This window comes from Sinohyriopsis cumingii, chromosome 3 (assembly GCF_028554795.1).
Source record: "Sinohyriopsis cumingii isolate HCF-2022 chromosome 3, ASM2855479v2, whole genome shotgun sequence".
Lineage (NCBI taxonomy): Eukaryota > Metazoa > Mollusca > Bivalvia > Unionida > Unionidae > Sinohyriopsis > Sinohyriopsis cumingii.
Window position 1 is genome coordinate 121822416 of NC_142963.1, and position 12570 is coordinate 121834985.

At 38.5% G+C, this 12570-nt stretch overlaps 1 protein-coding gene across 1 annotated transcript in view; it reads left to right on the forward strand.

Moving 5' to 3' along the window:
- Nucleotides 1–12570, forward strand: part of LOC149803743 (bone morphogenetic protein 1-like) — a 123037-nt gene that overhangs the window by 75847 nt on the left and 34620 nt on the right. The window contains exons 11-12 of the mRNA XM_089953987.1: nucleotides 119–514; nucleotides 10489–10667. Coding sequence (XP_089810113.1) covers nucleotides 119–514; nucleotides 10489–10667 — 575 coding nt within the window. The remainder of the gene's footprint in view (nucleotides 1–118; nucleotides 515–10488; nucleotides 10668–12570) is intronic.

Sequence of the window (12570 nt, forward strand, 5' to 3'; positions counted from 1 at the left end):
GAGCCTTCTCTTACGTGCGAATTTAAAAACTCAAGCAGCCCCAAACTCGAGCGAATTATATGTACCTGCAAGGCTTCGAGTTTTCGAGGTTCTTGTGTATTGTACATTTTCCTTTTAGCTTCTAGAGAGAGGAGATTGTTTCTTCATCGTCCGATATCAGAAAGATGCGATCATCAGATAATTTACTCTGGGCCTGGCCTGATTACGTCTCCAAATTTTGGCGCACAAAGCACTTATCCTTCCAACGCCTTGTGTGACTGGCACATTACTGTTCCAGTTGGTCAGGTCATTCGCCTTCACTTCACGACCCTGAACATACAGGCAACGAGCGGTTGCTCTGCCGACTATCTTCAGATATTCAACGGGAGAGATTCAATCGCTAGGAAACTCGCTCGCCTTTGCGGTGACGTAATCCCACAGGACATCCTATCTACACAACATGAGATATTTTTCTTCTTTCGGTCAGACGATAGGACTGAAGGGTTGGGATTTAATCTCACATATTCAGCTGAAGGTATGTTGAACCAAAAGGTAGCTATAAACCTTTGACAAAAACAAGAACAACAACAACAACAACAACAACAATAATAATAATAATAATAATAATAATAATAATATCATTATTATTATTACCATTATTATTATTATTATTATTGTTACATAATATGTGACCTTTTTTGGTCTTATCTTGCTTACAGGCAAGGCATGTTTATAGATATCAATATTTTCATACAAGAAACTGGTGATATAGCACAAGATATAATGCAATGACTTAAACACTAGGTGAAGCAGATTTTGTATTTATTTTTTTATTTATACTGTAGAGGCTACATATCTGGCTAAAAGCTGGCTGATTTTGTAGGCTTTAGTGCACAAAAGTGTTTGAAGGTAATAATAGTTGTATTTGGAACAGGGTCGATAATGGTTGATTAACATTAGCTCCTTACTTTTCTTTAGGAGACACTTTAGGGACAAAGTGAAATCCTATGTTATCCTAGTTTTAACACGGCGATGATATTATATGGAAAAGGGTGTTTGTGGGGACAAACATATTTATAGGGAAAAAGGAAAATGTAATGTTAAAATGTATAAGGCAAAATGGGTCTACAGATTATAGGTTCAAGGGAAAATTTAATCTTATAGCGTTTATCAACAGTCCAATATATCACATATACAATCCAACACCCGCCGTTTGAAAACTGTCCAAACACATACCTCTACAATTCATCGATGACGGTACTAAGTGTTGATAAACAAACTGTCACAAAATCATGCAAATAAGGGTGGGAATTGTTTATAGAAACACTACCATACCCTTTAATACAAACATACTACAAAGAAGAGAGATGGGATAAAGGGGTTTTCAGCTTTAGTTTTCAACAACATATACACGCAAATGCTTACACAAACATACATGCACAAAACATACACAAAGTTTTGGCAAATATGATAGGTATTTTCCTTTTCTAGGATCTGTGTGGCCCTGAAATGGAATGATTAGTTTCTGCCACTGCTCTTGTTTACAGACAAAACCTCTCGATCTGGAATCACATATTTTTTCTCCACCCGAAGGATTAATGGATACTGAAAGGAAAAATTGAGGATGGCTAATCTCCCTTTCCTAGCAAAACATTTGTGGAATGACGGGTTCAGGCTTTTGGTGTTGCTACTGTTTCCATTGAAGGAATAAATTGTATTATTCCTTTTGTTTCTTCACCTCTGCCAATTTTCTTTCTTCTTTCTCCACTTCCTTCGCCAGCAAAAAGAGTTCTAACTCTTTACTTATTTTGAAATGGTCCATTTTCCTGTTTTAAAATATCATATTGGGATACAATTCCAAAGCTTCAATTTGATCTAATAGATGCTGCACATACTCCAAATGCACGAAGGTTTTGTTTAACCTGCCGCTCATATTCTGGCTTCTTATTCTTTTGTATTGACAAGTCAACGATGGATGACGAGAGTGGTGAACACACCGTCTTTTATGTTTGAAGCAATGATGTGAAGGAAAACACCATAAACTTTCAGAAAAATATACAAAATATTTCTTCTTCAAAAGGATTAATATATCACTTTTCTGGAGAAATGAGTGGCCCTGAAATGGGCCGTTGTTTTCATGATTGGTCTTAGTTATTTACGTCTTGGAGGACCGCCACGTTCTAACATTGGCCTCAACAAAGCACATTTTCCCTTTTCTAAAGGAGAATGTGACGTCCTCCCTCCATTATGTACTCTATCGCTCTCTCTCTTCCCAATGTTGCTGCTGCTGTCGCTATCGTTGTTGTTGATGTGCTGTTGTTGCCGCTGCTGCCTCTGTTGTAGCCTTTGTGTTTCCCCGTATTCTTTTTTCTCGCTAGGACATTTTGTTCGGACGACGAGTCCACGATGGGTGTCAAGACTAATGAAGGCACCGCTTTATGAGGGAATAACACAGATCTGAAAGAAAACATCCCTTGGATTTGGTATGCAGACGTGAAACAAAACATGACAAAGATAGACTCAGAAAATGTGAAAGAGTATGTCGATGGAACAACCTCATCGCCTTTCTCCATAAATTATTCATTTTCTATCTTTTCTTTTCATAGTCTAAGATCGCGTTTCTCAGCCATATGGATAATAATGATGCCCACCAAAAGGAATTTAGTTGCAGCACGGAGACCATCCAACATGCTGTAGGAAAGCAAGTCTTTATACTCCAATCAAGAGATACGCACGCCACGATTGAAACACTGTACTTGGCCTCCACATCCCGACTGCTGTTGTGTATTCCATGCAGCTCTTTACACCAGCCAGAGGAAACCTATATTCGACTTTGATATGTACATCTCGATGAGCTTGTGGTACCTAAAGTGGCTTGCGAGTGCATGATAACCTCTGTAAATATGCATATTCACGATATCACATTTATCAGTAAAGTAGAACGGTCGTGCTGCGTCGCTTTCGCTATTGGAGTACAGTGGTAGAGAATCAGCAAGGTCAGGGTGTACGCGTGTTGGAAGTAAGTCTTTGCATTTGATTAACCCTTCGTATGTGTTATATGTGAATGTGCTGTGTCAATAGTTCAGGATGCCTGTAGAAAATCGAGCATGTTTACCCACCCAATCATACAAAACACACTACGATGTATTTTATTCGCTCACCTTGAGATTCTTCCGCATCGTACTGCAGGCGTGTAGCATTGGTTCTTCTTCATGATAAACCGTTACGTAGATTCAAAGGCTCGATACTGCCATGCTTCTACCACTTAGTATATATGTATTTTAACCTCCAGATTTGTTTGTATTGTTGCTGGCACAACTCTTCCATGGTAAACACTGAGAACGGTCTTTCCAGATTTTGTTGAAAAAAACACACATTGAACCCGTGATATAAACATCTTTGAAATTCGTATATTGGCGGTTTTTTTCTTCAATTCCGAGCAGTCCACAGAAAGACTTCCCTTTTCTTTTCTCCAACGTTTCATTGCACGTTGTATCCATTTGTCTCTACTTTCACACCAAAAGTGCAGCCAGGGTAAAGCTTTGGTGGAGTATCGACAGCTGGCCGAGAGATAGGATTGAGGTGGTCCGATAGCAAGTTTGTCATTTGCCATGAATTTCTATTGATACACAATTTAATGTATTTTTGAGATGGTAGGAGGTTCCTTCGAAGGGTCGATACCTCTATGATTCAGAGATCATTGTCGAAATATTCCACATCTACGGCGAACATATTCCCTGGTGAATATGAAATGCTTCAACACTTATTCTTGAAAGAAAACTGGATTTGAAGAATGAGTTTGTTACCGAGTACAGAATGCTCGTTGTTCTACCCAAAGAACTGTCATAGTAAACGTCACCGAAATGAGGATGCACATGTTGACTAGCTTCGTCATTGAAAAAGTGTTGAAAATATCCCTTGGTCATGTCTGTCATTGCAAACGTTATGGGCAATCAGCTCAAGGGAATTGCTAAATAATTCAAGGAATCTTTGATCTGTGTTTGTCTCATTTTTATGTACATGACTTTGGTTCCGTTCAATGTGCCTGTGAGATATTCGGTATCCTTTTCAGAATAATATTCACAAGAAATTGTCCATGGTATCCTAAGAGGTTTTGAGCCATCACATAGATGACTGCCCCTGTAACGTTGGGTGTCCTCTTGGCTCCAAGTATCATCAGTTGTCTCTAAACATCCGTTTGACAAAGTCGGGTAGAGTGTGTGACCTTTAGAGTTTTTCTCTGTTTTCTGGAATCATACTACAATTGGGACAGAGAAAATATATAGGTTATTGCATATCCTTCTTGAATTATATTTTAATTTGAATGTATTTTTCTTTTGGTTTCTAAGCACAAGAGATAAATGTAGTACTTGAGGGTATGCTGTCAACGTATAACGAGGGGCCAACACGTCTTGAAGTTTCTGCATTTCATGAATGCCACACACCGTCTCTTTGGAGATGTCCGCCTGCTGAAGAAAGAGTTCTGTTACTCTTTTCTGCTTGGATCTGTCCGATCTTTGAATGCTGTCCCTGTGACACGTAGGTAATGTGAAGAGTGATGTTAAATTCATCTTTCGATTTTTGCACGTGTTGAACACTTTGGACAGTGTTAAGTTTGACTGTGTACTAAACTCGATCCACACAGGAGACTGCGAAAATGTTGTGATTTATGGAAATCCTCAAACGATCGTCGTCTTTAGCTTTGAAATTTACGTTTCTATGTCGTTAGTAAAGATTCCCACACATATATAATGAAACTTGCTGCTTTCATAGGTGGTACATGAGATCTGAATCTTTAATTTTCACAGTGCATGAGATAGCCTTGGTTCTAAATTTTCTGGTCACTTCTGGAATCTCTCGAATGTGGAAATAATCTTACGGAGGCTCTGAATGAGTTTCGTTCTTGGTGGATATGGACTCACTGAGTTTTTGTAACGGACGTTGATAGACTTTGTTCAGTCTGGTTAATGTCGTCTTCGAAATCACTTGTATGCACTTGTGCTAACACCTCAGTTCGCTTAAGAGGCGAAATCTATAGTTGTCGTCTCTTGATTTCTGCTAGTGTCTTCTCAGCAAAGCGTAATCGTTTCATCTTGACTCCAAAATGTGATCAGACTAAGGTCTGCAATCGCACACTCATATATATATATATATATATATATATATATATATATATATATATATATATATATATATATATATATATATATATATAGAGAGAGAGAGAGAGAGAGAGAGAGAGAGAGAGAGTCGTCTCTAAAGAATGCTTCAGAAACGACAACTCACTACATCTCTCGAAATAAAAGTCAAGAGACATGAAATTGGACTCCAAAATGTCCACGATGGAAAAGCCAAGAAAAGTCAGGAGAAAAAGATACAAAGGTAATGTTGTCACTGTCAAGATAAAGGACATTGGCTATCAGAGTGTCCTAAGAAAAAGGGAAGAAGCAGGAGGAGAAGGAGAGTTATTCCTGCGTTTGCAGCTTTGGTAGTGGTAGTAGCAACTGATGCTGCTGCTGATGCTGCTGCCATCTCAATCACGATGAGAGTGGATACGATTATGCTAGGTTTAAAAATCTTAGTCTCTTTCTCTTGAGTTTAGCTAATGAAGTCGGACACATTTGTATTAGAAACTTTAACTCCGCCAAGGTGTCTTCTAATACACTCATCATTTTGTTTTATCTCCAGTCTGTCCTTTACAATTCATAGTTTTCCTCTTCCCTTCTTCTTCTTATTTACTTTTCTGTCTTCTTGCTATTGTTGAATAGATATTTCTTCTGTTGCTTGGTGTCGTTGCGAACCGTTCTCAAATTTTTCCTTCAACCTCGTTTTGAAATCATCCACCAATTGCAATGAGGACGAATGAGGCGAAGGTAGCACTACTGTCGCTGGCAAACACTCCTGCGGGGACAACAGGAAGTCAGCAAAAGATAAATTGAAATCATGCTCTTCTGGAAGAAGACTATTGTTTACAGATGCATCAGTTGTCGTAGTCATTACACTATTGCTATGCTCCCATATGATTGCAAGATAGATCCCATGCTCTGACTGAATAGTGTAACGCGCGTTTGGATTGGTGGAGCATTTCAGTCCTTTTCAATCCGCTCCTGAACCATGAGTATGCTGATACATTTTCGTATGCTGATACATGTTCTGTTTCCAAGAAATTTAAGCAGGATGTGGACAAACCTAGAGTCATCAGCCATTATATCGGACTACTCTTCAACCCAGATTAAATAATGTATGTGAAGGCATCGTAGACCATTAACAGGATCATAGACATCGATATGGAAATTTATGTGGAGAAGCTAGGGTATTTGAAGAAATACCATCTACGGTCCCACCGTGCGACGAAGTTGTTAAAGGAGACCAGCGAAGCATTGCCACTTATGTTAACAAATCCCAAGAAAGTAGGATTGCTAATCCTATTTGCCAAAAATTTTAGTTTTATGTTTTTGTACATGTATGTTTGTGTAGGCCTATGTTGCAGACAGCTAAAACTTAAAACTCTTTGTACCCGTTCTCTCTTTTGTGTGATTACATTTTTTGTATTGTAAGAGAATAGTAGTTACTATAAACGCTTCCTTAACTTGTGTTTGATTGCATGTTTATAAGCAAGGGTATATTCGTGTGACTATAAACGTGTCCTACCCTTGTGCGTGAGAGTATATTTCTTTGTGTCACACTGTGTCTATCAGCACGTCCTTCCCTTTTGGCAGTATTTTAGGTAAGTACGTTTTGATTGTAATCAAAAAGCGGGTGCTGGATTGTGCAGGTGGGGCTTTTATCGATAGTAATAAAATAGCAGGTGCTGGATTGTACATTGATCTGTTGGATCCTCTTTTCCTTAACTATTTTAACGTTACATTTTCCATTTTTACTGTAAGCTATAGATACATTCTCCTTAACCATTTTAACATACATTTACCCGGTTGCTATAAACTGTCAACCCATTTCTCCTTAACTATTTACATATTATATTTTCCCTTTAACGCTTTTGTCCCTATATTACCATTCCCAAGTTATACATAATAACCAGTTTAACTTAGGATTTCCCCTTGTTCACAAGTATCGCCTAATGTTTGTGTTTGTGTTTGCGATCTGGACTTTTAACGTAGCTTTAACAATTTTTCAGTCATATCGCTACGATGTCAGCAGTGTGGCGGTTTATAGTGATGTCTAGCACTGGGGCATCATGCCGCAGACATGTAGCATGATGTCCCACCCAGTTACATTATCCTGACACCAGGCCGACCAGTCCTAACACTAACCTCTTAATGCTGAGTGCCAAGCGAGGCAGCTGTTAGTACCATTTTGTAAGTCTTTAGTATGACTCGGCCGGGAATCGAACCCACGACCTCCCGCATCCTCGCCTAATGTAACATATGGCTTATGTTAATCGCCCATTTTTCTCTAATAGCCACATATAGCTACTGGAATTACACTTATTTATGTACAAAGCCTTCATTTTGCAGTTTCAATACAATTCCTGTTAACTGTAATGCTTAAACCAATACAAATAAGCTGAATGTCTGAGATAGGAAGGAATTTTCCCGAAGAAGGAAACTATAGCTATAATTGTACGAATTTTAGTGTTAGAGAGAAGGCTTTCAGTGATGGAGCGTAAAGAGAGACCTTGAATGCTACACGCTGGGTGAATAGGTGAATAGGTTAGATATGTATTAAGGCGTCCATGAATACCAGAAAAAGGGGCTATGAGGTTAGATAGGTATTAAGGCGTCCACGAATGCGGGAAGTAGGGGCTATGAGATTAGGTATGTAATAAGGCGTCCATGAATGCCAGAAGTAGGGGCTATGAGGTTAGATAGGTATTTAGGCGTCCATGAATGCCAGAAGTAGGGACTATGAGTTTAGATAGGTATTTAGGCGTCCATGAATGCCAGAAGTAGGGGCTATGAGGTTAGATAGATATTTAGGCGTCCATGAATGCCAGAAGTAGAGGCTATGATGTTAGATAGGTAATTAATCGTCCATGAATGCCAGAAGATGGGGTATGAGGTTAGATAGGTATTTAGACGTCCATGAATGCCAGAAGTAGGGACTATGAGGTTAGATAGGTATTTAGGCGTCCATGAATGCCAGAAGTAGGGGCTATGAGGTTAGATAGATATTTAGGCGTCCATGAATGCCAGAAGTAGGGGCTATGAGGTTAGATAGATATTTAGGCGTCCATGAATGCCAGAAGATGGGGTATGAGGTTAGATAGGTATTTAGACGTCCATGAATGCCAGAAGTAGGGACTATGAGGTTAGATAGGTATTTAGGCGTCCATGAATGCCAGAAGTAGGGGCTATGAGGTTAGATAGATATTTAGGCGTCCATGAATGCCAGAAGTAGGGGCTATGAGGTTAGATAGATATTTAGGCGTCCATGAATGCCAGAAGATGGGGTATGAGGTTAGATAGGTATTTAGACGTCCATGAATGCCAGAAGTAGGGGCTATGAGGTTAGATAGGTATTTAGGCGTCCATGAATGCCAGAAGTAGGGGCTATGAGGTTAGATAGATATTTAGGCGTCCATGAATGCCAGAAGTAGGGGCTATGAGGTTAGATAGATATTTAGGCGTCCATGAATGCCAGAAGTAGGGGCTATGAGGTTAGATAGATATTTAGGCGTCCATGAATGCCAGAAGTAGGGGCTATGAGGTTAGATAGATATTTAGGCGTCCATGAATGCCAGAAGATGGGGTATGAGGTTAGATAGGTATTTAGACGTCCATGAATGCCAGAAGTAGGGGCTATGAGGTTAGATAGGTATTTAGGCGTCCATGAATGCCAGAAGTAGGGGCTATGAGGTTAGATAGATATTTAGGCGTCCATGAATGCCAGAAGTAGAGGCTATGATGTTAGATAGGTAATTAATCGTCCATGAATGCCAGAAGATGGGGTATGAGGTTAGATAGGTATTTAGGCGTCCATGAATGCCAGAAGTAGGGGCTATGAGGTTAGATAGGTATTTAGGCGTCCATGAATGCCAGAAGATGGGGTATGAGGTTAGATAGGTATTTAGGCGTCCATGAATGCCAGAAGTAGGGGCTATGAGGTTAGATAGATATTTAGGCGTCCATGAATGCCAGAAGTAGGGGCTATGAGGTTAGATAGATATTTAGGCGTCCATGAATGCCAGAAGATGGGGTATGAGGTTAGATAGGTATTTAGACGTCCATGAATGCCAGAAGTAGGGACTATGAGGTTAGATAGGTATTTAGGCGTCCATGAATGCCAGAAGTAGGGGCTATGAGGTTAGATAGATATTTAGGCGTCCATGAATGCCAGAAGTAGAGGCTATGATGTTAGATAGGTAATTAATCGTCCATGAATGCCAGAAGATGGGGTATGAGGTTAGATAGGTATTTAGACGTCCATGAATGCCAGAAGTAGGGGCTATGAGGTTAGATAGGTATTTAGGCGTCCATGAATGCCAGAAGTAGGGGCTATGAGGTTAGATAGATATTTAGGCGTCCATGAATGCCAGTAGTAGAGGCTATGATGTTAGATAGGTAATTAATCGTCCATGAATGCCAGAAGATGGGGTATGAGGTTAGATAGGTATTTAGGCGTCCATGAATGCTTGCAATACTGGCAAAGAGGTTAGATACGTATTCAAGCATGCTAGGTACATCTTTATATACTAAGACAGACTTGTGATATTCAATTAATAGACTTCCCAAACATTTTACTCAACATCAATATTCATGCCAATATTCCTGCCAGTTTCTGGCGTTTGCTTATTCCTTCACTATTGGATTTTGTCGCGTTGTCTCAAATGTTTTTTATTATTATTATTATTATTATTATTATTATTATTGTAATTATGATTATTATTTGTAATTAAAGTCCATGCTCTTCCATCGTGTGCGTTTCAGCATCACAATATCAACTAGCATCTTGTTAGGATGCTGATGAATTTAGGGTTGATTTCGCATGGTATTTGGTAATTATAATACATTCTTTGGATTTCAAAAAAATTCATAAATCATACAGAACGTGCAAAATGTTCGTTGCTATGTACCATAGTTAGACTTATCTGTACTTGCACTTATCCATTCAATTTGACTTTAATGAAAGGCAATTATGTTATCACCAAATTGTATGACTGTGTCCTTCAAATGTTAGTAAGTGGTGATTACATATTCACAACATATTCATAACATCGCATAAATCTAACATATCCACAATGTACGCATAACTTCGCATAAGCCTTACATGTACCTACCGGATACCAGAAATAAAACAGCAAAAAAGAGTTCTCCCAGCTTGTGCGTTAATGTAAAAACCTGCCTGACAGGCTTTTTTCATGTAAAAAAAAATAATTCATCTCGTGCTAGTTTCTCTATGGCTTTCAAAATTGACATTAGTTTGGTTGATCCCGCATGGTGGTACGGTTGATAGATTGTAATGTGTGTGTGTGTGTGTGTGTGTGTTTATATATCAATCAAGTCTAACTTTACGTGGTTTCACCCGAATAACAATTGTAATCATCTACAGAACCATCCAAGCAGTCCATTACACTTGAAGCTTGTACAGACCATCCTTTGGTGTTGAATTCTTCTCATGGGGTCATCAGTTCCCCGTACTTTGATGGGATAAACGATTATCCACCAGGATACAACTGCAGTTGGCTACTTCAGGCTCCATATGGCAAAGTGATCACATTGTCATTCCTGGTAAGTCCTTCTTATTTTACCTCTCTATCTCTCTCAGACCTGGAGTCAGTTACTTTTAAATCAAAGAAATAAAATTCAGCTACTGACGTCGAATTCAACATGGTGGAATATGTATATCCTACCAGTTTCCTGACTAAAATATTAAAAATGATAACTGAAAATCTTCACAAAACTGTAATGAAATTATTTGGAGCAAGAAAATTAATTTCGCAAAAATTCCTGTATAAATCGGCCATTTTTGCCAGTAACTGTGGGTAGGTTACTGCAAGACACCGATTAAAACTGCGACACTATTCTACCTTAATGTACCGCTTATATCGATACAAATATTGCAAACCTAACTTTAATTCTAGTCATGCCATCAATACGAATGTTGCAAACCATACTGTGATGCCAGTCATACCATCAATTAGCAAATCTAACTGTATTTTCAGCCATACCGTCAATACAAATCTTGCAAAACTAACTGTGATGCCAGTCATACCAACAATACAAACATTGAAACCCTGTATGTGATGCAAGTCATACCATCAATATAAATCTTGCAAACCTAACTGTGATGTCAGTTATGCCATCAATACGAATCATGCAAACCTAACTGTGATTCTAGTCATACCATCAATATAATTCTTGCAAACCTAACTGTGATGCCAGTCATACCAACAATACAAACATTGAAACCCTGTATGTGATGCAAGTCATACCATCAATATAAATCTTGCAAACCTAACTGTGATGTCAGTTATGCCATCAATACGAATCATGCAAACCTAACTGTGATTCTAGTCATACCATCAATATAATTCTTGCAAACCTAACTGTGATGCCAGTCATACCAACAATACAAACATTGAAACCCTGTATGTGATGCAAGTCATACCATCAATATAATTCTTGCAAACCTAACTGTGATTCTAGTCATACCATCAATGCAAATTTTGCAAACCTAACTGCGATTCCAGTCATACTATCAATGCAAATTTTGCAAACCTAACTGATTTCAGTCATACCATCAATACACATCTTGCAAACCTAACTGTGATGCCAGTCATACCATCAATACGAATGCTGCTAAATTAACTGTGATGCCAGTCATACCAACAATACAATTCTTGCAAACCTAACTGTGATGCCAGTCACACTATAAATACAAATCTTGCAAACATAATTGTGATGCCAGTCATACCGTCAAGACAAATCCTGCTAAATTAACTGTGATGCCAGTCATGCCATCAGTACAAACCTAGCAAACCTAACTGTGATGCCAGTCTTGCAATCAATATGAATCAAATACGAGTCTTATCCTTTATGCCTTGCAGAATATTACCCACTTCAGCTTGCAAATATGGCTAAGATCTGCACTGGAATTAAACTTTGTAGACTGCGAATCATACTCCTAAAATTCAATTACCTCGCAAAAAACAAGTATGTTCTCTTGTTTTCTTAAAACTGAAATGATATCCAAACTCGATACCGCTAAACTTAAGCATATTGCAACTACTTCAAGCCTCTTGTAACACATTTACAGTTACATTTACTTTTACCATTACAATTACATGCAGAGTCACAAGAATATTTACATTACAGTTATTATGTTTTATTTGCCAAACACGTTGTTTTCCCCTTGGGTGTCTTTGTGAGGATGATATGGTTGAATCTAATTATTTATTTCACTGTTTTGCTTAGAATAAACAAACCTTATTACACATTGTGCATGAACGGTCTTCGTTTCACAACATCCATCTATGCAGAGTGTCATCAATTTTCAATCTGTCTGACGTTATGATTACTGTAAAATATGAAGTATAAAATCTTAAGTAAATTTATCGGAAATTACTTACTTGGAAACGATTGTCACTATCATTTATCGGATAACCATTATCATTAAAACCTATCTGACTTA